General features: G+C 49.4%; 1 protein-coding gene across 11 annotated transcripts in view; it reads right to left on the reverse strand.

Moving 5' to 3' along the window:
- Positions 1-27,761, reverse strand: part of MED15 (mediator complex subunit 15) — a 61,579-nt gene that overhangs the window by 18,753 nt on the left and 15,065 nt on the right. For 4 of the 11 annotated variants that reach the window (XM_089894817.1, XM_089894818.1, XM_022551496.3 and 1 more), the window contains exons 2-4: positions 17,713-17,800; positions 2,743-2,794; positions 1,136-1,165 (exon numbers count right to left, since the gene is read on the reverse strand). In XM_089894817.1, the coding sequence (XP_089750943.1) occupies positions 1,136-1,165; positions 2,743-2,794; positions 17,713-17,800 (170 nt within the window). Of the gene's footprint in view, positions 1-1,135; positions 1,166-2,303; positions 2,457-2,742; positions 2,795-3,046; positions 17,684-17,712; positions 17,801-19,545; positions 19,723-21,424; positions 21,529-21,967; positions 22,040-27,761 lie in introns of those variants that run through there. The other 7 variants (XM_022551498.3, XM_022551497.3, XM_089894815.1 and 4 more) reach the window with 7 other exon arrangements.

Consider the following 27,761-nt stretch of genomic DNA (forward strand, 5'->3'; position numbering starts at 1 on the left):
AGCCCTCGGTGGCAGGCGGTGGCCCCACCCATCCTGGCCATAGGCCCCTCCTGCTGGGTGAGACACAGCTGGGAATCCAGAGAAAACAAGGGTCAAGGGCTCTTCACAGTAAGCCGAGCCTGGGGCTAGAGAAGAGGGGGCAGGAGTAGATGTCCCAGGGAGGTTACAAGTCCCCTTGTGCACCAGAAGCCCATCTCTGCTAAGTCTGGGCAGGACCCCACTGAGGAGCAGTTCTCAGGAAAGACCCCTGAGAACAAGGGTGTGTGGGAGGGGTCCGCAGATGCTCACCAGCTGAGTGAGTAATGCCAGGGCCTGGGGCAGGAGCCAGAGGCTCTTGTTATAACAGCAAAGAGCCACCTGCAGGCAGGTGTGGCCTGGCCGGCTCACCCTGCCACAGAACCGAGTGAACACACACATTCTCCTGGCCAAGCACTCTTGATACCCACCCCCACCACCACCCCCCAGCCCTGGCTGGCCAACAATCGCTGCACAAGCCAAGAGATCCCAGGCAGGTGCAGCCAGCTCGGCCAAGGCAAGCCTGGGCATGCGGCATGTGCCGCCAACAGTAAGACAAACAGCCCGCCAGGGTGGCTCCCTGCCCGGCAGTCGGAGTTTAGTTGGCCACTGGGATCTGCTAAACCCCTTCACTGGCAGCTCACTCAGCGAGACCTAGGCTAAATCAACAGGGTTCCCATGAGATAAAACCTTGAAATTAAAAAATAAAAAAGAATGACAATTCTTAACTTACAAAGAAACTTTGTAACTTAAGAAAGTGAATTCATAGTTATTCTCTAAATGCTACTACAGATTATTATGCTGAGCATAGCATTATACCATACTAGTTCTCTCCCAGAGAGCTCAAAATTTTAGATAATATTCAATAATTGAGTTTTCATCATTTTTTTTTGCGGGAGGAATGGGATGGGGTGGTATCGTCCAACTCCACGGTCACCAGGAGGAGGGTGCCTGGTGGGCCAGGAGCTGGCAGTTCTCAGGAACCCGAGGTTGTCTCTCCGGGAACTTCCTCCTCCAGTAACAGCTTAACCCCAGGCACACGCAGCACCCACCATCCCATTCCTGCTACTCTGTAGCCAAGGTTGGGAAAAACTTTAATTCCAAAAGGAGAAACTCTTACCACTGACAGAAGCTTGTGATTTCTTGTTATCTATATATAAAAGAAAAAAAAAAAAAGAAACCAAAGTAAACAAAGTTTTTCTGTAACCATATATTTCCACGCTAAGTCAGTGCTGAAGGCATTCGCCCAGAGGTCATTTGCTAACACTGAACTGACCCTGCCTAGAAACTAGACAAAACATACCTCAGAGTTTCAGAGAGTGTGTGTGTGTGTGTGTGTGTGTGTGTGTGTGTGTGTGTGTGAACATGTGTGAATACATGTATGTGTCCCAACCCTGGCAGCACTGACACACAAGGAGGCCAGGAGCGAGAGGGTGCAGAACCACCCCACGGTCAACCTGGGCCCTGGAGAACAGCCCCCAGGTGGAGGCTGGTGCTGGGTCTCCTCTAGTTCCCTCCTTCCCAGGCCGGGGCTCTTAGCACAGGCCCCAAGCCACAAACAAGAGCGCTTCAGGGATCTATGTTGGGCCCACAACACCTCCATTTTCAGCCCACTCTGGTTAGGGAGGCAGCATCCCCATTTTCTGGATGAGGAAACTGAGTCTGTCCAAGGCTGGTTAGAAGCCGGATCCAGCCAGCCCCAGGACGGGCGGGGAACTACCACAACAGTTCCACCCTCTGCCGGGGGTGAGGCAGTTGTGGGCGCCCCCGCCAAAGGGCTTTGTGCACTGCCGTGCCAGGGCCAGCTCCCAAATGGGCCAGCCAGCCCAAAAGGCCGAGCCCTTGCCAGTACAGACGGGGTCGTGGCCAGGCTGCTCATGCCCCAGGCTTCTAGTGGCGGCTCCTCTTGTTCCAAACACCATGGGCCCTTCCCAAACACAGCAAAGAAAGTGAAATCAAGTGAGGTTCATCTTGCTAGCCAGTCTGGTAAAAAGTTAGTGGAAAGAAGCAATGGCCCTGCAAGGACTCTGGGGTCCCCAATGTCTCCCTCTGAGATGAGTGACGCTGACGCCACAGCTGTCTCAACAGCCACAGGGAGCAGCCACCCCATGGACAGGCTGCGTGGGAGGAACCTGCCTCCTGTGGTCACACCACTGCAGGCCGGCAGGAGGCGCTGTGGCTGTAACCACGCCCCACCCCCCACCGCCCCCCACCCACCGCGCAGCGGCCAGCGGCCCTGAGCGGCCCTGGAGAAGAGGAACTGGGATGCTGTGGGGCTGGGCCCTCACCAGGGCAGGGAGTGCAGGGTGGCGCTGAGAAAGCTGGCCCCAGAAGCTTCCAGCCTGACGGGAACACAGGTCCAGCCTCCATGGGTCAAAAAAACCAGGCATCAGGGAAGGAAGTGTCTATTCCAGGGTGGACTTTGCTTATTCAGGAACTGCCTAGAGATCAAAGCAGCAGTCCTTCAAAAAGGGAGATTAAGCAGACAAGCAAAAAGAGCAGTCCAGCCCAGACCACTTGGACACTAACATCTCCATTAGGCCACAATCAGCACGTTTCAGGCTGAGGCTCTGGGAGGATGGGAAACATGGAATCAAATGCGAAGCCACGAAGAACTTCCCAGAAAGCAGGTGCTGTCCACAGACATCCTGCCTCAGGCACTGGGGCCGCGACTGGCCAGGCTCTCACGGCGACCACAACCACCCAGAGATGTGATGTTTTACTTACGGATGTCTCGAAAATGGATAATGAGCCTGGCCACGAGAGAAAGGTATTCATCCTAAAAGCAAAAACAGGAAGCAGTTTAATCCCAGACGCAGAAGTGAGGCCGAGTGACACCCCTTCCCGCCCTGGCCCTGCTGCGTTCCTCCTGAAGGCAGGGATGGCAGCCATCCCCGTCTGTCTGTCCCTGTCTGTCTTCGTCCGGCTTGGCTCGGCCTCCTCTGGAATCCATCCCTCTGGGAAAGCCCGGCAGAGCTCGGCTACCACAGAACAACAAAAGGCACAAAGAAACAGAAAACCAAGAAGGTACCAAGACACTAGAAGATGCTGCTCCCCCGCCCTGCTGTAAACCCTGGCGAGGGTCACGGGGGGGGGGCTCAGGCACCCGTCTTTCTGCAGAGGGGCTGGCCCGGGGTCACAGGGCATCTCAGAAGTAGACACAGGAGGGCCGCTTTTGTCTTTGCTCCATTTGTACCAAAGTACTTTCGCTTTTCACACCGGCCTGTTGCTTTTCCACTGCTGACGTCATATTTGCATGCAAATCTGGCTGGGCGCCCTGGCTGTGCTTTCCCCAGCTCCCACTGATCTGAATTCACTGCACGGCCCAGGGAGAGGGCACAGTGCCGCTCAAGGAAGCAGGTGAAGGCCACTGCCCAGGGCCCTCTTGGTTCTCGCTGTGTTTCTGGAACCTCCCAGCAGGGCCTGCCTTCCACCATTTGTCCTCTTTGTAACCAAGGACACTCACTCCAGGGGTTCCAGGGAAATCACTACTGTGAGTTTGTCTTGGGGTCAAAGAAGGGATGTTCGTAACTAAAATCTTATTTCAGAGAAGCTGGACCATCTTTCTGGCAAGGCAGGCAGAAAGGGCAGAGCTTTCACCCCGCCTGCTCACTTGACCCCCGCCTAAGTCACCATGACACTGAGTCCACTCAACAGCAGCCAGAGGAGACGACCCCCGCAGCCCAGGACCCACCACAGGGGACAACCCGTGAGCCTGGGACAGACAGTGAACCTGCCGTCACGAGAACACCTCCAAGGGAAACACATAAAGGGGGCCTCAGATGAATGTTAACAACATAAGCACACTTTGTAACCCCCATCAGCCCTCATTGATCTCAAACTTCACCCACCACTGTTTTCTCAGCCATGGCATCAGCAGAGGAAAACGCGGGGGAAAGGCCCAGGGAGGCCACGGGGCAGGTACCAAAGGACAGGACACATGGGAGATGTGTTCAACACTCCCCCTCCCAATGCCCCCCACAAATTTCTGGGAGGAAAAGGATCCCACCGATCACCTGACCAGGCTGGTCCTTGAAGGACAACAGGGTGGTGAGTGGGGTACAAGGAAAGTGGGGGCTAAAGGAAGCTCCGAAATGAGGTGGCCAAGGACGGGGAGCTTGCCAGGTCAAGAGCTGACGTCTCAGTAAGGCCTTGGCCATCTTTTGGGTTGGAGAAATCTTAAAAGAATTTGTTGAGCTTTTTCTACTTCCATAAAAGGTGAAGCAAGAGGAAGCAGGTTTAAAAAGCAACCAGATCATTAAAAAGTCCACAAACAACAAATGCTGGAGAGTTTGGAGAAAAGGGAACTCTCCAACACTGTTAGTGGGAATGTAAACTGATGCAGCCACTATGGCAAACAGTATGGAGGTTCCTCAAAAAACTAAAAATAGAATTACCATATGATCCTGCAATCCCACTCTTGGGCATATATCCGGAGAAAACTCTAATTCAAAAATATACGTGCACCCCTATGTTCACATCAGCACTATTTACAATAGCCAAGACATGGAAGCACCTAAGTGTCCACTGACAGATGAATGGATAAAGAGGATGTAGTATGTATATATACAATGGAATATTACTCAGTCATAAAAAAGAATGAAATAATGCCATTTGCAGCAACATGGATGGACCCAGAGATTGTTATACTAAGCGAAGTCAGTCAGACAAATACCATATGGTATTACTTATATGGGGAATCTAAAATATGATAAATGAACTTATCTATGAAACAGAAACAGACTCATGGACATAGAGAACAGAGTTGTGGTTGCCGGGGCTGGGGGGTGCTAGGGGAGGGATGGACCGGGAGTTTGGGGTTAGCAGATGCAAACTATTATATACAGAATGGATAAACAACAAGGTATAGCACAGGGATCTATATTCAATATCCTGTGATAAACCATAATAGAAAATATACATATGTATAACTGAATCACTTTGCTGTAAGGAAAAAACACAACATTGTAAATCAACTATACTTCAGTTATAAAACAAAACAAAACAAAACCAGCAACCAGATATTTTACTCCGACACAAGATACAGTAAATGGGGCTCAGGAGCATGTCCCCAAAGCCCTTGGCACAGAACCAGGACCGAGTGCTTGGAGCCAGGTGGGCACAAGGCATCCATGGTCTGCGCCCACTGAGGCTGCCCACAGCCCAGTGCAGCAGAGGCTCTGGGGGCCAGACCAGCATGAGGAGGCCTGAAGGGGACAGAGGGGGGCAGCAACCACCTGACAGGAGAAGCGGGCACAGGGAGTGGTCAGTCACACTGTCACCAAGGGGCGCTCCTGTGGGTAAATACATCACCCAGCACGTTGAGGGTAGAGTGCTTCAGGCCTGCTGATTTGATCCTCCTCTGACTCCCCAGGGCAGCTACCTTACTCTATGTCTAGATTGGCTTCCCTGGGCGTGAGAGTTCCCAGCCTCCATGCAGACAGAGAGGTTATGACCCCTCTTCTGCTCCAAGGCACCCCCACTCCAGGACAGTCCCATAAATGGGCCAAGGAGCGTGTACCTCCCTTATCTTCACTCCACCTTTATCATCTCCCCCTCCTGACAGCAAAAATACAAGCATCCAGGCTGGGTACGGCCAGAGCACAGCAGTGACAGCTCACACGCCGCACTGACTCCGGGCCAGGCACAGCTCTGAATGCTTTACAAATAATTAACACACTCAATTCTTCCAACTGCCCAGTCAGGCAGGTACTACTAGCGGGCTGGTTTGCAGGTGAGAAGACAGAAATGTGGGAAGAAAGCTTCCTGCAGTTTATACACTTTGTCTAACCTGTACAAGTCTTGCATGAGGGCCTGACAGCAAAGGTGGAGGACGAATCCCCTCATGGATGTGGAGGGAGCAACAGGAAGGACACACATGTTCCAGGTAAGATGCCACAGTCCACACACTAGATGCTACACTGTTATACCTTTTGTATAAGATTCGGGGAATCTGAACATGTATATTTGCTTTATACCTGCAAAAAGAAATGCTGCAGATCAACAATTAAATCCCCAGAGGTATCAGGAAGTGGCCTGGAAATGAAACTTCCCACCTTGTTATACAGCTTTCACACTGGAAGTATGTAATCTTTTACCAAATTGAAGACAAAGCCAAATCAAAAGAAAAAAGTACAGGGACTTCCCTGGTGGTAGAGTGGTTAAGAATCCGCCTGCCAATGCAGGGGACACGGGTTCGAGCCCTGGTCTGGGACGATCCCACATGCCGCGGAGCAACTAAGCCCGTGCCACAACAACTGAGCCTGTACTCTAGAGCCCGCAAGCCTCAACTACTGAAGCCTGCGCGCCTAGAGCCCATGCTCCACAATGAGAAGCCACCGCAGTGAGAAGCCACCGCAATGAGAAGCCCGCGCGCCTCAACGAAGAGTAGCCCCGGCTCACCACAACTAGAGAAAGCCCGCGTGCAGCAACAAAGACCCAACGCAGCCAAAAATAAAAAAAAAAGTACAATTCCTAAAAATGCAAAACCAACCAAACATATGAGCTGATATCAAGTTGGTGTCAGAATCATAGGGAAAAGAGTTCTTTTGATTGATCATTTTAAAAAACAAAAAGCAAACAAAACAAAAAAACCATATGTCCTTAGGGGAAGGGGTACATTTTAAGTACACACAGAGCTGTAAAGAAATCTTAAACTTCATTCCACATTTTGTTATTTGCTACTAATATTACTGCTAATATTGGTCTGTTTATTCTGAAAGTATTTTAGAGTAATTATGCCAATGACATTAGAAGACAAGATATTCACAAAAGAGAGCAGGTACATGTTTAAAATAAAAGTAAAACCCCGTAATTGGAAATATCAATGTGAAATTATGGGGTTTTGAGGTTGTTGTTTCAAAAACATATGACTCCTTAGCTCTGTTCACAAAAAAGAGCAGAAGCCGTGAGCAGCCCCATGCCCACACTGCAAGCCCCAAGTACCATTTCACCCTTGAAAAGGAACCAGGGCTCCTTAGAGCAACAGCTGATTCTGGGACAAGATGCAAGCAAGCTACAAAAGATTAAGGGGTTGTGACAGGGGCCCCAAGGGGTCAGGAATGTGCCTGTGAGCAGCCACTGGGGACACATCAAAATGAACGGCTGCAAGGCCTGAAACTCGCTTGATGCAGAGCCATGCTCACACCACCACTCACAGGAAGAGAAGCAGCCTCACCCCACCCCCAAGCCCCGGCACTTGCCCCTGGGTACCAAGGGCAGCAATTCCACAAGACAGTCAGTACTCCTGACGGTCCCGAACAGGCTGTGTTTCAAGCAACCAAGTAGCACTGGTGGATGAAAGAAAACCTTTCCTGGCAAGACAATTCCATCTAATAAATGTGGAAGAAAAGCCAGAATTCAGGACAAGTACCAGTTTGCAACGCCCAGTTAAATGATGGAATCATCAGCTGACAAGTGGATGGGAAACTTCATAAAAGAGTCAGACTGTCACTCTCCCAACTCCTGATCAACTGTGGCCTTGTGGGAAAATCAAGACACCCAGAAATATATACAATATATACAAATATGAGGCACCACCTCCAATGCCTTCTTGCTAACAAGACCCCTGCATACTGTGCTCTTTTGATCGAACACCTGGTTCACAAGAAATAAGGGGCAGGCAAGAGGGTTCACAAGAAATAAGGGGCAGGCAAGAGGGAGCCAGGCCACAGGGAATACTGTTGGTGGGAACACGCATGGTAAACACTCTGTTACTGAGGACTCAAAGGAAGAAAAGGAGCTGGTCAGAAAGCTCATGTCATCTTAGAAAATACAGATGTCATCAGGAACAGAATGCTGGGGAAAAGGTGAATGTTAAAAGTGTTTCTGGTGAGGGCTCAGGGGAAAGAGGAACGTGTGATTGGAAACAAGAGCACATAGAACCCCTGTCATACAGTGTCCAGAAGTCTAGCTGAATCGTACCCTAGTTGAGAGGAAGGCAGACCTTGTAAGCAATGAACCTGGATATTCGGCTGAGTAGACTTCCAAACAAAGTGTGGAAGGTCTAGCCTGCTTTCTTCTTTTTTTTTAAAAAATTATTTATTTTTGGCTGCGTTGGGTCTTCGTTGCTGCACACAAGCTTTCTCTAGTTGTGGCGAGCAGGGGCTACTCTTTGTTGCAGTGCACGGGCTTCTCATTGCAGTGGCTTCTCTTTTTTGCAGAGCACGGGCCCTAGAGCACGCGGGCTTCAGTAGCTGTGGCATGTGGGCTCAGTAGTTGTGGTGCACAAGCTCAGTAGTTGTGGCGCACGGGCTTAGTTGCTCCGCGGCATGTGGGATTTTCCCGGACCAGGGCTCGAACCTGTGTCCCCTGCATTGGCAGGCGGATTCTTAACCACTGCGCCACCAGAGAAGTCCTGGCCTGCTTTCTTCTTGCTGCTTACAGTGAAATTGGGAGTAAAGAAAGAAACTGAGGGAAGAACCGTTAAGCATAAAGGAACCTGGACTTGGTTTCGGAAATTCCCAGGCTATTCAGATTACAAAGAAACACTAAAATTAGGAGATTCACTGTAGGAATGTGTGCTCTGGAGAGAAGGCTGAGGTTGCACAGACTATGCTAGTGCCAAAGAGATCAGGCATGTGATGAATCCTCTCAGTCGTCTCACAGATGCCAGGAATAGGGATGAAATTACAGGGATGAAACATCTGTGGGGAAACCTTCTGTCTGATGGCATGAATATGTCACATATTCACGGTTTAAAGCGTCATACCAGCAGAAACACTGCCAGTTTAGACTAAAACGGAGAGACTGGATGAAATTTTAAAAGGGTGTCAGACTCCCAAAGTCAACAGGCAGGAAACAGGCTGGTAAAACTACTGGCTGCAAACATGACCACCGGGGAGAGCCTTGGGCCAAGAGGCCAAAGCCATGAGTCCAGAGACTGTAGCCTCCAAGTCTGTGGGAATTTGTCCAGCAGCTACAGGAAACTAATACACTGCCTCTATAGATTGGCCTATTCTGGGCATTTTATACAAATGCATCATACAATACGTGCTCCCTTGTGACTATTTCACTACACTTATCGTGAAGTTTTCAAGGTTCATCTGTGTTGTACCATGTATCAGTACTTCAGTCCATTATACGGCCAGATAACAGTCCATTATACAGACACACCACATTTTCTTTATCCACTCATCAGCTGATAAACATTTGGGTGTTCCAACTTTCTGGCTATTATGAGTGATGCTATGAGTATTTCTGCACAAGTTCTGTGCATATATGGTAACTCTGTTTAATTTCTGAGGAATCACCACACTGTTTTTCCACAGTGGCTGCTCCACTATACATTCCTTCCAGCAACGTATGAGGTGCCAATATCTCACCAATACTTATCATCTTTTTTTATTATAGCCATCATGAGTGTGACGTTGTATCTCACTGTGGTTTGGATTTGCCTTTCCCTAAGGACTAGTGATATTGAGCATCCTTTCATGTGCTTCTTGGCCATTTGTACTGGGCTGGCCAAAATAGTTCCTTTGGTTTTTTTTTTTTTTTTTTTTGCGGTATGCGGGCCTCTCACTGTTGTGGCCTCTCCCATTGTGGAGCACAGGCTCCGGATGCGCAGGCTCAGAGGCCATGGCTCACGGGCCTAGCCGCTCCGCGGCATGTGGGATCTTCCCAGACCGGGGCACAAACCCGTGTCCCCTGCATCGGCAGGCAGACTCTCAACCACTGCACCACCAGGGAAGCCCTTTGGTTTTTAAGTAAAAATAAAGACACATTTTTTACTTTCACCAAGAACTTTATTGAACAATGTATTCACCACTTTGTTCCACTACCTTCTGCCATTTTTCAGGCAACTTCAAAATTCCATCTTCCCAAAACTTTTTATTTAAAAAAAATTTTTTTTGGCTGCATTGGGTCTTCATTGCTGCACACGGGTTTTCTCTAGTTGCGGCAAGCGGGGGTTACTCTTTGTTGAGTGGGCTTCTCATTGCGGTGGCTTCTCTTGTTGCGGAGCACAGGCTCGAGGCACATGGGCCTCAGTAGTTGCGGCAGGCGGGCTCAGTAGTTGCAACGGGCAGGCTCTAGGGCGCGCAGGCTTCAGTAGTTGTGGCACGCAGGCTCAGCAGTTTGGCACGCGGGCTCTAGAGCGCAGGCTTAGTAGTTGTGGCACATTTACTTAGTTGCTCTGCGGCATGTGGGGTCTTCCCAGACCAGAGATCAAACCCATGTCCCCTGCATTGGCAGGAGGATTCTTAACCACTGCACCACCAGGGAAGTCCCTCAAAACTTTTTATCTTTTTGAGCAAAGAACTGTTCTAGGTGTCTTTTACAGTCTTCCAGGGAATTGACATTTTTTCCATTAAGAGAATTTTGTAAAGACTGAAATAAATGTAAATCCAAAGGTGCAAATGTCTGGTGAATACGGCGGATGAATCAGAACTTCCCAGCCAAGGTGTAACAGTTTTTGCCTGGTCATCAAAGAAACATGAGGTCTGGCGTTATCGTGATGGAAGATTATGCGTTTTCTGTTGACTAATTCTGGACGCTTTTCATTGAGTGCTGCTTTCAGTTGGTCTAATCGGGAGCAGTACTTGTTGGAATTAATCGTTTGGTTTTCCAGAAGTAGCTCATAATAGAGAACTCGCTTCCAATCCCACCATATACACAACATCACCTTCTTTGGATGAAGACCAGCCTTTGGTGTGGTTGGTGGTGGTTCATTTCGCTTGCCCCACTGATCTCTTCCATTCTACATTATTGTACAGTATCCACTTTTCATCCCGACGCAATTTGTTTTAAAAACAAAACGTTTGGGCTTCCCTGGTGGCGCAGTGGTTGAGAGTCCGCCTGCCGATGCAGGGGACACGGGTTCATGCCCCGGTCCGGGAAGATCCCACATGCCGCGGAGTGGCTGGGCCCGTGAGCCATGGCCACTGAGCCTGCGCATCCGGAGCCTGTGCTCCACAATGGGAGAGGCCACAGCAGTGAGAGGCACGCGTACCACCAAAAAAAACCAAACAAACAAAAAAAACACCAAAAAACAAAAAAAATGTTTTCACTACGTTTAAATGGAGAATCACATGTGGAAATATGGTCAAGAAGGTTTTTTTTGCTTAACTTACGTGGAACCGAAACATCAAAGCGATTAACATAACCAAGCTGATGCAAATGATTTTCAACGCTTGATTTGGATATTTTGAGTATGTCAGCTATCTCCTGCATGGTATAACATTGATTGTTCTCAATTAATGTCTCAGTTTGATCGCTATCAACTTCAACTGGTCTACCCGACCGTGGAGCATCGTCCAGCAGGAAATCCCCAGCAAGAAACTTCACAAACCACTTTTGACACGTTTGATCAGTCACAGCACCTTCTCCATACACTGCACAAATCTTTCTTTGCATTTCAGTTGCATTTTTACCTTTCTTGCAGTAATAAAGCATAATAAAACAATTTTAAAAAATGTTTTTCTTCCATCTTCAATATTAAAATGGCTACACAAAAATTCTCCAATTTTGTTAATTTTTTTTTAAATGCACACTGATATGACAGCTGTCACAATACAATCTAACAAAATTGTTTTGAAGAAAGTTAAAGACAACTAAGCGCTACTAGAGCCATCTTACGGAAAAAAAACGAATGAACTTTTTTAGCCAACCCAATATGTCTTCTCTGGAGAAATGTCTATTCAAGTTCTTTGCCCATTTTTGAATTAGGTTGTTTGGTTTCTTTTGTTGTTGTTGTTGAGTTGCAGTTCTTTATATAATCTGATACCAGTCCCTCATCAGATATCATCAGATATTTGATTTGCAAATATTTTCTCCCATTCCATAGGCTGTCATTTTACTCTCTTGATGGTATCCTTTGATGCACAATAGTGTTTAATTTTGATGAAGTCAAATTAATCTATGTTTTCTTTTGTTGCTTGTGCTTTTGGTGTCACATGTAAGAAACCATTGCCTAATCTGAGGTCACAAAGATTCATGCCTATATTTTCTTCTAAAAATTTTAGTTTTAGAACTTCCCTGGTAGTGCAGTGGTTAAGAATCCGCCTGTAAAAGCAGGGGACACAGCTTCAAGCCCTGGTCCCACAGGAAGATCCCACATGCTGCGGAGCAACTAAGCCCGTGCGCCACAACTACTGAGCCTGTGCTCTAGAGCCCGCGAGCCACAACTATGAGCCTACGCGCCTAGAGCCCATGCTCTGCAATGAGAAACCTCCGCAATGAGAAGCCCGCGCACCTCAACGAAGAGGAGCCCCAGCTCACCGCAACTAGAGAAAGCCTGTGCACAGCAATGAAGACCCAATGCAGCCAAAAATAAATAAAAAATAAAAGTTTAACAGTTTTAGCTCTTAGGTCTTTGATCCATTTTGAGTTAATGCTGGTATATGGTATGAGACTGGGGTCCTACCTCAATATCATACATGTGATAATCCAGCAGATGTCCCAGCACCATTTGTTCTTTTCCAAGATTGTTTTGGCTATGCTGGGTCCCTTGAGTTTCCTTAGAATCATTTTGTCAGTTTCTACAAAGTCTGTTAGAAACTTTTCCTCATACTTGAAAAATGTATCAATTCCCAGAGCAGGTGCTCTAGAGTCAGTCTTCTCAGCAACATGGGGCCTTTGGTAAGTATTGTGTTGTGATTCACGTATTTTAAAATTTTACCCTTATACATTATAAAATATTTTAAACATACAAAAATTAAATAATAAAACAAATGACAGTGGGTTCCTTACCCAGTTTAAATTAAAAAATAAGATAGAAAGAAAGCAAGCTAGCTCCCCATGCTACTGCTGATTTGCCCCACACCTCGTGTTCTTCACAGCTGAATTGGAGAAAGTCACGAGGACTACACGGAGTGTCTGTACTCTCTCAGCTCCTCAGTATATGCTAGTGAAAATGGAGCGACTGAAAACCAAAAAAGTAGAATTTCCAAGGAGGCCTCCGAGCAAGCACGCCGACGCCGGGTAGTGGAGGAGGAGGCCTGGCTGTCACCGCACAAACAGCAGAGGGCAGGAGCACAGCCCTGGACCTGTCAAAACTGGCCACACCCAGGCCTATCTAGCAGGTCTCAGCAGTTTTTCAGAAAATACTAGTCTTTTCATGCGGTTTGCCGTTTTCACTATACACAATTGTGCTTTTCTCCTCCAATAGCTGTCCCTGATTAAACAAAGATAGCAGAAGATGTATTCGGTTTCATTCAAAAGGCCAACCCTGGGCTTGCAAGGTCCGTAAAAAGGGCTGAAGGTTGGAGAGTGTCTCCTTCATCAGACGTGCACGGCCTCTTCCCGCTCTCCCCATGCTGTGCTCTTGCCCTCTTATTCCAGCAGCTGCTTGTGCCCCTCAGCCCTCCTCTAATTAGCCTCCAGGTCACTTCCCAGTTCTGATGTTCTCCGCCTCCTGGTCCCTGGGTTTCACCTCGGCCCCCACCGTGGGGACTCGGCGTTTACAGCTGTAAACCAGAGACATGCACTACTTCTGCATAATACTATACAACGTGCAAAACAGTTGATGTGTGTTTAACATATAAGCTTAATTTAAAAACAACCAAGTGATAAGTACATGTTCAGCAATGCACCCAGCTGTAATAGGCCTCTCTATGCACTGCCGCTGTGGGTGCAGACGCAGAGGTCCCGGGATCCCTGGCTGTGCTCTCATCCAGCAGATGCCATACCTTCCTGAATCTGCAGAGTGCTTAGAGCTGCTATTATTATACCACCCACCACCCCCAGGGAAAGTGGTTTCTGCCTTGAGGCAGAGAGCAGTCCCACCTGCAGGAATTCAGATATTAAGAATTAAAGTGGGTGTTTGGGTGTCTTTTGCTTTGCTAGATGGGGGGAAGTAGCACAAGTAGCAAAGAGGGTAGGCTCCTACCCCACATCCCCAGGGTGTGTGACCTCCTGGGCAAGTTACCTGGCATCTGTGTGCCTGAGCCTCCTCGTCTGCATCCTGGGGAGAGCAGCACTGTACCTGCTTCATGGGCCTTACAAGGGGACATCACATCACTTTAAAGGGAGCAATGGGGCCTGGCCGTTAGACCCAGGGCCAGCCCCTGACAGAATGGGAAGAGCTTTAACTCTGGGTGCTAACACCACACTGGAAGCATGCACCAACCAGGCAATCTGGAGCTGGTGGTCTTTTAGACAAGAGTGCTCAAGGTCTTCCTTGCCCGGGTTGTATACCAGGCAGCCTGAGGTGCCCATGGATGACCCGGTTTCCTTTAGGGTGGACACCTCTGGACCCACCTGCTTGCCAGGATTCCAAGAGAAGGTTAGCCCCTTTTCCATGACCTCCTCTGCCTCCCGGACCCTCCTGGAGTCTAAAAACAGAGAAATCACTCTTCTGTATCCTTTTCTTTGCTCTGGGTCCCACTTTTACATTCTTTCACAGTCATTCTAATGGGGTCTCAGGCGGGAGGGGCAGGTAACAAGCGTGCCGGCTGTCACCTGACTGGAGAGTCCCTCCGGAGCCCCACCCTGGAGGAAAGGTCTCACCGCATGACAGGGCTCAAGGCTCCATGTGGGGCTTGAGCAGGACTAATAAACTGGACACTGGACAGCAGTGTCCAAGCAGAAAGTCTGTCTCTAAAAATGACATAGGAAACTTCCCAGACCTCTCTATAAATACCTCTCTTCCAAATAGTCAGGGCCTCCTCTTGAAGTTAGGGATTTAGAACCAGCCTGACCAAAGGAAATGCAACTGAAATTGCTAAGGTGTGGTGTGGGCTGCAGTAAGGAGAGGTGAGGACAGCGACGGGGGCTGTTGTGCTGCCAGTTGCCCCCTCGGGATGGAAGACTTATTCCCCAGCTGCTGGGAGGGTCTCTGTGGTGGCCAGTCTCCAAGATGTTAGCTAACAACCGCTGGCCTCCTTGGATGCACAGGCCACAGCGCACAGAGAAGGTGGAAGGGACTCCCTCCCCAGACTCCACACTGGCCTTAGGACTTGCTGTGACCCAGAGATGTTCTAGGACTTCAGGGGACTGACAGCTTCCACGTCCCCTGCCTTGGAAGCCAGCCACTGTGCCGTAACGAAGCCCGGGCTATGCTGCTGGAGACACCAGGTGGCTGCCAGCTGAATGTGGCTGCGCTGAGGTCACCAGTGAGACCAGAAGAATGGCCAGCCAGGCAGTTCCAATCATCCCAATCCTGACCCAAAGAATCAGGACAGATACCAACTATTGCTCTAGGCCACTACATTTTGCGGTAGTTCCTTATAAAGCAATAGACAACAAATAATACTGGACCAACAAGTTGCGTATTTTGAAAGTTGAAATAATTCAATAAGCCCTCACCAAGGTTCTTATCTCCCAAACATCTTCAAATTATGTATCTAATAATAATGAGTTCTTACAATCTAGCAATAAAAAGACCAACAACTCAATTTTAAAATGGGCAAAGGATTTCAATAAGCATTTCTCCAAAGAAAATATACAAATGACCAATAAACACAGTAAGTCATCTGGGAATGCAAATCAAAACCACAATTAGATACCACTTCACACTCATTATGATGGCTATAATAAAAAAAAAAAAAACAGTAACAAGTATTGATGAGGAATGGAGAAATTGGAACCTCATACACTCCTAGTGGGAATGTAAAATGGTGCAGCTGCTTTGAAAACAGTCTGGCAATTCCTCAAAAGGTTAAATACAGAGTTACCATCTGATTCAGCAGTTCCTTTCCTAGGTATACAGGAAAGAGAAATGGAAACATATGTCCCCAGGAAAGTTTGCACACAAATGTTCATAGCAGCATTATTATAACAGCCAAAAAGTGGAAACGCTCCAGATGTCCATAAACTGGTGATGGATAAATAAAATATGGTACATCCATACAATGGAATATTATTTGGCAATAAAAAGGAATAAAGTACATGCTACAAAATGGTTCATGGGTGAACATTAAAAATATTATGCTAAGTGAAAGAAGCCAGTCACAGAAACATATATTTTATGATGCATTTATATGAAAAGTACAAAATAAGCAAATCTATAGCAACAGAAAGCAGATAAGTGGTTGCCTAGGACTGAGGGTTGAGGGAAAATGGCGAGTGCTGGCTAACGGGTATAGAGATTCTTTAGAAAATGCTCTAGGGAGTACCCTAGGGGCCTAAGTGGTTAGGATTCCGGGCTTTCACTGTCATGGCCCATGTTCAATCCCTGGTCGGGGAACTGAGATCCCATAAGCTGCAAGGTGTGGCCAAAGAAAAAAGAAAAAAGAAAATGCTCTAAAATGGATTGTGGTGATGGCTGCACAACTCTGTGAAGATCCTAAAAGACCAACCACTGAACTGTACACTTTAAATTGGTGAATTGCACAGTATATGAATTAGAGCTCAATAAAGTTGCTATAAAAAAAGAATATAACACTTACCATTTTCTATGTCCACAGCACGAGCCCGCCCACCTCAGTGCACGGGCTTCTGCTGCTCGTCCTCCACCTACTTGTGCTCACAAACACATGCTGGTGTGCTCTGACCTCCAATCCCAGGCTGTACACATGGTTTCTGTTTTGGAAGCTGCACTCTCCGGCCAATCATCTCTACCTTTCCATTTCAGAAAATGTTTACCTCATCTAAACACTCAAACCAGGCTACGTTTCCCCAACGGACCTCTGTACGTCTTGACAGTTGGTTTACCTAAACCCGGATCCAACCATAAATAGCATCTGCTTTTGATTCTTTTTTTCTCTTCTTTTTTTAAAAAAAATTTATCTATTTATGTATTTCTTTTTGGCTGCATTGGGTTTTCGTTGCTGTGTGCGGGCTTTCTCTAGTTGTGGTGAGTGGGGGCTACTCTTCGTCGCAAGGCGTGGGCTTCTCATTGTGGTGGCTTATCTTGTTGCAGAGCACAGCCTCTAGGTGCACGGGCTTCAGCAGTTGCAGCACACAGGCTCAGTAGTTGCGGTGTGCAGGCTCAAGAGTGCAGGCTCAGTAGTTGTGTCGCACAGGCTCCACAGCATGTGGGATCTTCCCGGACCAGGGCTCAAACCCGTGTCCCCTGCATTTGCAGGCGGATTCTTAACTACTGTGTCACCAGGGAAGTCCCTGTTTCTGATTCTTGACACACAGTAGGTCTTAGAGCTCCAGCACCACGCTCGGGCATCAGGTGCTCGGCAGAGCTGGTGCATCAGACACAGCCCGCCCTGCACGAGCCAGGTAACCCAGACAAGCCGCTTGCTTCTTTGTGCCTGTTCTGTTTCATTTCTACGAGCAGCTCTACCCCAAAGCAGATGACAGGAGGTGGTCACGTGAAGCCCGTGGTGATGCCCAGTTCACGCGAGAGCTCACACAGGAAACCCGCCCCAACCACTCCACCTGTGAAGTTCCCAAGCATCATCCTCACCAAGGCCTCGCCCTCCACGAGCATCACCTGCATCATTTAACAAAAGGGGACAGGAACCCTTCTGGGCCCACCTGTCAGGGCCCTGACCCACAGGAGGGCTGAGCCTGAGGACAGAGCGGTTCTTACTCAGAGCACCGTCCACAGGAACCACCGGGGCCCGAGGGAGCGCCCTACAGGATTCACGGGAGCTGACCATGAATGGGGGTGCCAACAGCAAGGTCTGGAGTCGGAGGCTGCGCCTGCATCCTGGATGCCCACCCAATCCCCTCCCGCACCTATACCACAAACACAGGATCTTCCCACAGAGTGCCACCCAACAGTGAGCAGCCACCCCGTCCCCATGGCCTGGCACCCTGCCCTCCAGCAGCGTCCCCACTGGGAGCCACCCCCCAGGGCCTTACCCGGGTCTTGGCCTTCAGAAACACGTGGCTCTCCATGTCCTTGCTGGATTTACTGTGGGCCACGCCAGCCTTCCTCATGGCATCCTCTCTGGAACACAAAGGAGGAGAGATGTTGATACAGGCTCCCTGGCCAGCAGGCCCACGGATGTGGCCTGGCCCACCAGCCTGGTTGAGGCCCAGGAGAGGCACGAAGGGGGGGGGGCTCTCAGCACAGCGATGAAAGGCAGCTGAGCAAAGGAGAAGGCGGGCAGCGCCACAAGAAGGAAGGAACAGGAAAGGCGGTCACCATGAAACAAAGCAGCCACCCAACTTGAGCGGGCAGAGGGGCCAGGCCCAGAGGCTACTCACAACCAGCACATTAAACAACAGGGTGTCCAGCTGGCCTCCATTTCCTGCCCTCTACGTGACCTGAGCCCCCATCCAACTCTGGCGTCAAGAGCAGTGGGACCCTTGCTCTGGAAGCCTCCTCTGCTGGAACAAAGGGGCCATGCCAGTCACCTCTCAGTTCCTCCCAAGGCAAAGGTCCCTGTGTCGGACATGCAGGTCCTCCCAGTGGGACCAAGGAGATGAGCCTGACCTCAACAACTTCCAGTTGGGGGCAGGAGACAGACCACACAAATGCCAACACATGCATGGCAAGAGACGGAATGTGACCCCAGGTTTTCATCACATGATGCTCTGCTGCACATGGCTAAGCCCGAGCTCCTCTGGGTGGTAGCACACATTCCCCCACCCCCACCCCGCCCCCAGACGAAGGTAAGGATAGGTGCGCATTTGTTAGAAAGGAAGGAGCACATCAGGCTCAGGTCCACAAGCCTGGCCCCTCTGCTCACAGCCCGCCTTCTTCTCCACAGGATGGGTCTCCCGACCTGTCTTTCCAGCGCTGGGCTCACTGATAAAGACCCCCCTCTCCCAAGGGAATCCAACAAGCCTAGTCCAGCCGGTGCTGGAAGGCTTTCTGATGGCTCCAAACACACACACACCCTGGGTACTGAAAGAGCGTGCACATGGGCTGCAGGACCACGTTCATGATCCCGAGAGAAACCCCAGACAAGAGGCTAAATGCTGAGATGGATAAATCTGTACTAACGTATAAAGAAAGATAAAATGCTGCTGACTACCACACTGCCAAATTCCGCACGTGAGGCCAGAGCCCCCACCTCCCACCTGCTTCCCTGAGCCTGCACCAGGGCCAGGAGGCAGCAACGGGTTCCTGCTGGAGAAGCATCCAGAGTAGAGCAGACGCTCGCACGAGGGGATGTGTGACCAGGATCAAAGAGAGGCAAAAGGAAGGATGCAGGAGGACAAGGCGAGACCCTGACAGGCCAGGGGGACCTGGCGCTCAGGGGCTGAGGCCAGCGGAGCAGGCGTCCCACGTGCGAACGTGGGTTCTGAGTCCTCGAGCAGCTCCGACAAGTGACTGAGCAGACCTCTCTTCAAGGGGGGTCTCCCCAGCACCCCCATCCCTCCTCCAACAGTCATATGAGGCTAACCCTACCACAGAGGCTTGCCCGAAGCTGAGGGCCACAGAGCTGCGGACCACTGGGGCAACCCCAAGGACAGCAGTAGACACGTGAGGGGGCCGTGACGGCTGGCAGCTGGCTGGGAAGAGGCCCCAGGAGCCAGGTGAAGCGCAGAGTGGCCAAGAGGGGCGCAGACAGCCCTGCGTCACAAGCAGAAGACCTGGGGGCTTGGCCAGGCGCCTGGCTGGTGACAAATGGTCCTCCGAGCTGCTGGCAACAACTCTGAAGGGGGCAGGCTTGCAGGCCCCCCGCGGACACTGCATCTTGCCCACAGCAGAGACCCTGGCACGTCCGCAGAGACAAGACAGACCTGTGCTTCGTGGTGGAGGGACCTCTCCAGGGCCAAAGACACCGGATCTCCTGGAGCAGGAGCCCTGGCCTGTCGTGGTCAGGGCAACGCCACAGACGATGGGGATGCACGGGCACCGGCTGTTAGTGACTCAGAGCCTGAAGGGCATCAACTACACAGGAGGCCAGAAACAGGTGTCTGTGGACAAGAATGGAACACAAGCAGCAGGCAGCGGGGCCTGGGTAACCACCCAGTTCTGCCTGGTGGTCTCAGCGTGCTCGTGCTCAGCGTGCTCAGGGAAGGGGTCTCATGGCAGGGGCGGGGGGAAGGCTCTGCCAGGAGCACCAGCCACGTCCCCACTGCGCCCGCAGCGCTGCCCGAACAGGAGAACTGACAGGCACCCTGAACACTGTTCTCAGTTCTGCAAACCATACTGTTAAAAATGTTCTTGCTCTTGGGACTTCCCTGGCAGTCCAGTGGTTAAGACTGTGCTTCCACTGCAGGGGGCACGGGTTTGATCCCCCGGCAGGTAACTAAGATCCCACATACCGTGCGGCATGGCCAAAAATTAAAAACAAAACAAAAAACAAAAACGTTCTTGCCCCTGTTTCCAGTCTGCAGATCATACTCCGTAAAATAGAAGATGAGACAAAAAAGGAAGCAGGCAGTTCTGCTGTTCTAATCCTCCGCTTTCCCCCAAGGAAAGGGCCTGTCCTGTCATTTTCGGCCACCTCAGCATTTTGTCAGAGGCGCCATCCGCCATCCGGGCTCTGACTGCATCTCACGCGCCTGCACAGGTGCCGGCTCCCTCCTTCGCACTCAGGACCCACGGCTCCTGGGCCTCCGCCCCCAGATAACAGGCTTCTGCTGGCAACTGTCAATAAATGACTGTCAATAAACACAGTCAAACTAGCACAACCGGGGCAGAGGGAGAACCTCAGAGGCCTGGAGGGAGGAGCGTGAGCACGTGGTCTGCCCCACAGGCGAGACCCCGGCCACAGGTCCAGTACCTTGGCGGCTGTCAGGGAGGCATCAGTACCATGAGAGACAGAAGGGCTGTCTGCAGGCCACGGCCTGGGCGGACCAGCCCTGACAAGATGATTGGGGGCTGAGAGCACGCAGCCCTCACTGAGACCCAGGCTCCACAAGGCACCTGGGGGTGGGAGAGGGTTGGGGGGGCTGCCCCTGCTCCACAGCCACCCGTCTGCCAGGCAGAGCTCCACTGGTCTCTGGTCCAGACTTGACCCACCACCCGGGCCCCGTGAGTCCCCCACCTGGAGCCCAGACCCCATCTGTGGTGACACACCAAGAAAACACCCAGGGCTTCCCTGGTGGCGCAGTGGTTGAGAGTCCGCCTGCCGATGCAGGGGACACGGGTTCGTGCCCCGGTCCAGGAAGATCCCACATGCCGCAGAGCGGCTGGGCCCGTGAGCCATGGCCGCTGAGCCTGCGCGTCCGGAGCCTGTGCTCCGCAACGGGAGACGCCACAACAGTGAGAGGCCCGCATACCGCAAAAAAAAAGAAAAAGAAAACACCCAGCAGCCTGAGCTCTGTGCCCCACAATGGTCCAGACGGGATGCCCGGGAGCCTCCTCTTCGCTTCCTGATTCTGAACGCCATTCCCTGCAGTTCAATCCTCACCACATGTCACGCTGCACCCGTGGCCATCCCTGTGGTGGCCTCTGTCTCCAGGCCCCACCCCATCCCCACCCCCTCTGTCAGCTCCCCAAGCCTCTGCCCAAGTCCATATCCCGCCTGCCTCAAGGGCCTTCCTCCTCAGCAGCAAGGCAGGCAGCCCGTCCAGCGAGGAGCCCCCTCCCCTCCCTCACCCACTCTGCTCGTTCTCCCAGGGCGGCTCTCTCCCTAGCCCTGCCCGCTGGGCCCTCCGACCTTGTACTTACGCAGCACCCCTATTCTCTGCCTCATGGAAACCCTGTGGTCGCTCTGACCACACCCACGGCACCTCCTGTGGAAATCGCTGGCTTCCTGTCTGTCCCACGAACACCTGCAGAACAGACCGTGGCATCCACCTCTGCGCGCTGCAGGCGGTCATCCGTGTCAATTTTTTATAACATGAGGGATGGCGACACCATGTACTTTGACGGACACGACATGCAGAACCCAGAACTGCTGTGACAGGCTCGCGGGACACCAAGCCTGGCACAGGCACGTCCCAGTGGTAGAGGCCAGGGGGCTTGGGGAAAGGCCTGTGCTGGGCAGATGGACCTGGCAGGAAGCAGAGAAGGGAGGGCCTGGGCTCCGATCACTTGTACAAAACACACAGACCGGGGATCAAGTTCCACCCTGACCACTGGCCAGCTCTGGGTCCTGGAGGCACTCCACCCCCAGGCGCATCCTCTCCATAAAGGATGCTCAGAAGGGACTGAGGCCAGGATGAAGGGCGCTAGGACAGGTCCAGCCTCAGCACACCTGCTCCTCCTCACCTCCACCCTGTCTCCAAAGTGGGAAACTCAATTTGTCGACTGGAGTCCAGTCCTCATCCCCGACATTGGAATCTGCAGAGGAAAGGCAAACACCCAGCCCACTGTGTGTCCCTGGGCAGGTGCGCCTGGACGTAAGCTCGACGTGCACTCAGGCTTCCGTCTGCCCTCACTGCCCACCACACACACCCCCGCCAGTGATCCCCGAGGGAGGCGCCACCTTGAGGTGCCTGTGTGTCCTCTCCTACAGAGGGAGGACAGTGACAATGCCATCTCACGGGGTTGTCCTGAGGATTACAGCAGTAAGCAGTAACATCATCAGGCACACTGGCACAGGAAGCACCAGGGTGTTAAGGAAATCAGTCAGAGAACAGTCTCGCCTGACTCTCCCACCTATGTTCCCTTCTCTCCTTACCCCACCCTCCTCAATGCTGCCTCCCCGGTCCAACGGGAAGCTGAGTTCCCGGGATCCCAAGCTCCTTGGCTCTGTGCCAGTGTCTAAACTCCTGGCCTCAGGCAGACGGGATGCCCTCCACCCACCCAAAGACTTTCATTCTGCCCAGAGGCATCTTCCCCTGATTTGAAAACCATGACACCCGTCAACCAACTGACCTCCCATGGATGTAAGTTTTTGCCAGCCCTGCCCCACCCTCGAGGAGAAGCTTCCTGGTGAAGGACCGCCTGTGTGTGCAGTCTGTTCACCAAACTGGGACAGGAGCCTGCAGCTGGTGTGTGCAACCCTTCAACCAGTGTAAGATCCCAAACCACAAAAGTACTGGAAGACAACAGGAGGACAGTTACACACCCAACATCAGGAGGAGGAAGGCTTTCCTAAGCACATCGCCCAAAGTAAACGCCAAAAAGGGGAAAAGATTTTACCAGATGGAAAACAGATTCCTCACACATTTTTATCAGCCACCAACCAGAGAGATAAGAAAAAGGTATCTGAACCTCAGCACTTCAAGCCCTGCCCTGACATCTGAGGAGGGGTGCTGAGGGCAGCCCCACCCCACTCTCAGCCAGGGCCTGTGTGTCTGAGCTCCCCACACTTGTGGCACAGCCCTAGGTGATGTTTGTTTGGTAAAGCACAGCTCAGGTCAGCACAAGAGAGAAAACTGTCCCACCCTCCCTAAATGCCAGTTGGGCCCATGCATTCCACAGATGTGGCCAGCCCAAAGCTTCTGTACCTGCCCAGCACCAAGGAATCCTGGGAGCCTGCCTCCAGACGAGATAGGAGGGGAAGACAGACCAGAGGAAAACAAATCACCACAATGGCCCTGAGAGGGAAACACAACTTTGACAAATTCTCACTACATCTATGGGTTTCATATTTTCAAGTGAGAAAGGACCTATACTTCCTTTGGTTGGTCCCCCAAAATATTATACTCTCTGAGGCACCAAATTTTTTAAAAATCGGGAATTTATTTGGAGAGGAGGATGATAAAGGATCAGTCAGAATAAAAAAATACAGGTTCCAGGACTTCCCTGGTGGCGCAGTGGTTAAGAATCCGCCAGGGAGATCCAGGAAGATCCCACATGCCGCAGAGCGATGAAGCCCATGTGCCATAACTACTGAGGCTGTGCTCTAGAGCCCGCGAGCCACAACTACTAAGCCCGCGTGCCACAACTACTGAAGCCCACGTGCCTAGAGCCCGTACTCCACAACAAGAGAAGCCACCGCAATGAGAAGCCCACGCACTACAACAAAGAGTAGTCCCCACTCGCCACAACTAGAGAAAGCCCACGTGTAGCAACGAAGACTTAACACAGCCAAAAATAAATTAATTAATAAAAAAAAAATACAGGTTCCAATGTAAGGTCTGGCTCTCCAAAAAGAGGAAGCCCATCTGCAGAAGAACAGAACCATATGATGGGTGAGGTGCTAGCTTAAGTCATAATCCAAACAAGCTCCCTGCAATAATTTCATTTTAAAAATAAAATTAAATGAGATATGAACCTCCAGGTTGGAAAGGGGGACTGAATCTGAGTGTCTAATTTCCAGTTGCCTTCACAGTGCCCCGATATGAGAGTGGGCAGCCAACCAAGGGCTCCCAGACACCTAACATGGCAGATAAAGACCCTGCAAGAAACTCAGCAGGAAGAAAACAGAAACTATCTCAATATCCAAGTAGATAAGACATAGCATCCATTTAACAAGAACAAGATGCTATAAAACCAGAAAAGTCAGATTACAACAACAACAAAAAAGTTCTTACAAATAAAAGCCTATTAGATGTTAGCAGCAAAGGGTCAGAGATAAAATTGAAGAAATCTCCCACAGAGCAGAGCTAGAAGACAATGAGATGGAAAACAGGAGATAAAAGATAAAATAAAAAGAAGGTAGGAGATTGGTTCAAGATGGTGGAGTAGAAGGACTTGCGCTCACTCCCTCTTGCAAGAGCACCAGAATCACAACTAACTGCTAAACAATCAGACAGGAAGCCACTGCAACTCACCAAAAAAGATACCACACATCCAAAGACAAAGGAGAAGCCACAATGAGACGGTAGTAGGGGCGCAATCACAATAAAATCAAATCCCATGACTGTTGGGTGGGTGACTCACAAACTGGAGAACACTTATATCACAAAAGCCCACCCACTGGAGTGAAGGTTCTGAGCCCCACATCAGGCTTCTCAACCTGGGGGTCCGGCAACGGGAGGAGGAATTTCTAGAGAATCAGACTTTGAAGGCTAGCGGGATTTGACTGCAGGACTTCAACAGGACTGGGGGAAACAGAGACTCCACTCTTGGAGGACACACAGAAAGTAGTGTGCGCATCAGGACCCAGGGGAAGGAGCAGTGACACCATAGGAGACTGAACCAGACCTATCTGCTAGTGTTGGAGGGTCTCCTGCAGAGGCGGGGGATGGCTGTGGCTCACCGTGAGGACAAGGACACTGGCAGCAGAAGTTCTGGGAAGTGCTCCTTGGCGTGAGCCCTCCCAGAGCCCACCACTGGTCCCACCAGAGAGCTGGGTAGGCTCCAGTGTTGGGTCGTCTCAGGCCAAACAACCAACAGGGAGAAAAACCAGCCCCACCCATCAGCAGACAAGCGGATTAAAGTTTTACTGAGCTCTGCCCACCAGAGCAACACCCAACTCTACTCACCACCAGTCCCTCCCATCAGGAAACTTGCACAAGCCTCTTAGATAGCCTCATCCACCAGAGGGCAGACAGCAGAGGCAAGAAGAACTACAATCCTGCAGCCTGTGCAACAAAAACCACATTCACAGAAAGATAGACAAGATGAAAAGGCAGAGCACTATGTACCAAATGAAGGAACAAGATAAAACCCCAGAAAAACAAATGGAGATAGGCAACCTTCCAGAAAAAGAATTCAGAGTAATGATAGTGAAGATGATCCAGGACCTCAGAAAAAGAATGGAGGCAAAGATCAAGAAGATATAAGAAATGTTTAACAGAGACCTAGAAGAATTAAAGAACACCTAGAAGAATTAAAGAACAAACAAACAGAGATGAACAATACAATAACTGAAATGAAAAATACACTAGAAGGAATCAATAGCAGAATAACTGACGCAGAAGAACAGACAAGTGGCCTGGAAGACAGAATGGTGGAATTCACTGCCACGGAACAGAATAAAGAAAAAAGAATGAAAAGAAATGAAGACAGCTTAAGAGACCTCTGGGACAACATTAAACACAACAACATTCACAATATAGGGGGTCCCAGAAGGAGAAGAGAAAGAGAAAGGACCCGAGAAAATATTTGAAGAGATTATAGTCGAAAGCTTCCCTAACATGGGAAAGGAGATAGCCACCCAAGTCCAGGAAGCACACAGAGTCCTAGGCAGGATAAATCCAAGGAAAAACATGCCGAGACACACAGTAATCAAACTGACAAAAATTAAAGACAAAGAAATATTATTGAAAGCAACAAGGGAAAAACAACAAATAACATACAAGGGAACTCCCATAAGGTTAACAGCTAATTTCTCAGCAGAAACTCTACAAGCCAGAAGGGAGTGGCATGATATATTTAAAGTGATGAAAGGGAAGAAACTACAACCAAGATTACTCTACCTGGCAAGGATCTCATTCAGATTCGATGGAGAAATCAAAAGCTTTACAGACAAGCAAAAGCTAAGAGAATTCAGTACCACCAAACCAGCTCTACGACAAATGCTAAAGGAACTTCTCTAAGTGGGAAACACAAGAGAAGGAAAGGACCTACAAAAACAAACCCATAACAATTAAGAAAATGGTAATAGGAACATATATCAATAATTACTTTAAATGTGAATGGATTAAATGCTCCAATCAAAAGATACAGGTTCACTGAATGGACACAAAAACAAGACCCATACATATGCTGTCTACAAGAGAACCACTTCAGACCTAGGGACAGATACAGACTGAAAGTGAGGGGATGGAAAAAGATATTCCATGCAAATGGAAATCAAAAGAAAGCTGGAGTAGCAATACTCATATCAGATAAAATAGACTTTAAAATAAAGAATGTTATAAGAGACAAGGAAGGACACCACATAATGATCAAGGGATCAATCCAAGAAGAAGATATAACAATTATAAATATATATGCACCCAACACAGGAGCACCTCAATACATAAGGCAACTGCTAACAGCTATAAAAGAGGAAATCGACAGTAACACAATAATAGTGGGGGCCTCTTAACACCTCACTTACACCAATGGACAGATCATCCACACAGAAAATTAATAAGGAAACACAAGCTTTAAATGACACAATAGGCCAGATAGATTTAATTGATATTTATAGGACATACCATCCAAAAACAGCAGATTATACTTTCTTCTCAAGTGCACATGGAACATTCTCCAGGATAGGTCACATCTTGGGTCACAAATCAAGCCTCAGTAAATTTAAGAAAATTGAAATCATATCAAGCATCTTTTCCAACCACAACATTATGAGATTAGAAATCAATTACAGGGAAGAAAATGTAAAAAATACAAACATATGGAGGTTAAACAATACGTTACTAAATAAGCAAGAGATCACTGAAGAAATCAAAGAGGAAATAAAAAAATACCTAGAGACAAATTACAATGAAAACACAATGATCCGAAACCTATGGGATGCAGCAAAAGCAGTTCCAAGAGGGAAGTTTATAGCAATACAAGCCTACCTCAAGAAACAAGAAAAATCTCAAACAAACAATCTAACCTTAACCTAAAGGAACTAGAGAAAGAAGAACAAACAAAACCCAAAGTTAGTAGAAGGAAAGAAATCATAAAGATCAAAGCAGAAATAAATGAAATAGAAACAAAGAAAACAATAGCAAAGATCAATAAAACTAAAAGCTGGTTCTTTGAGAAGATAAACAAAATTGATAAACCATTAGCTAGACTCATCAAGAAAAAGAGGGAGAGGACTCAAATCAATAAAATTAGAAATGAAAAAGGAGGAGTTACAACAGACACTGCAGAAATACAAAGCATCCTAAGAGACTACAAGCAACTCTATGCCAATAAAATGGGCAACCTGGAAGAAATGGACAAATTCTTAGACAGGTATAACCTTCCAAGACTGAACCAGGAAGAAACAGAAAATATGAGCAGACCAACCACAAGTAATGAAATTGAAACTGTGATTAAAAATCTTCCAACAAACAGAAGTCCAGGACCATATGGCTTCACAGGTGAATTCTATCAAACATTTAGAGAAGAGCTAACACCCATCCTTCTCAAACTCTTCCAAAAAATTGCAGAGGAAGGAACACTCCCAAACTCATTCTATGAGGTCACCATCACCCTAATACCAAAACCAGATAAAGATCCTACAAATAAA

The sequence above is a fragment of the Delphinapterus leucas genome, chromosome 14 (genome assembly GCF_059928025.1).
Source record: "Delphinapterus leucas isolate spDelLeu-1000000601 "Yukka" chromosome 14, BTC_Dleu_Yukka2, whole genome shotgun sequence".
Lineage (NCBI taxonomy): Eukaryota > Metazoa > Chordata > Mammalia > Artiodactyla > Monodontidae > Delphinapterus > Delphinapterus leucas.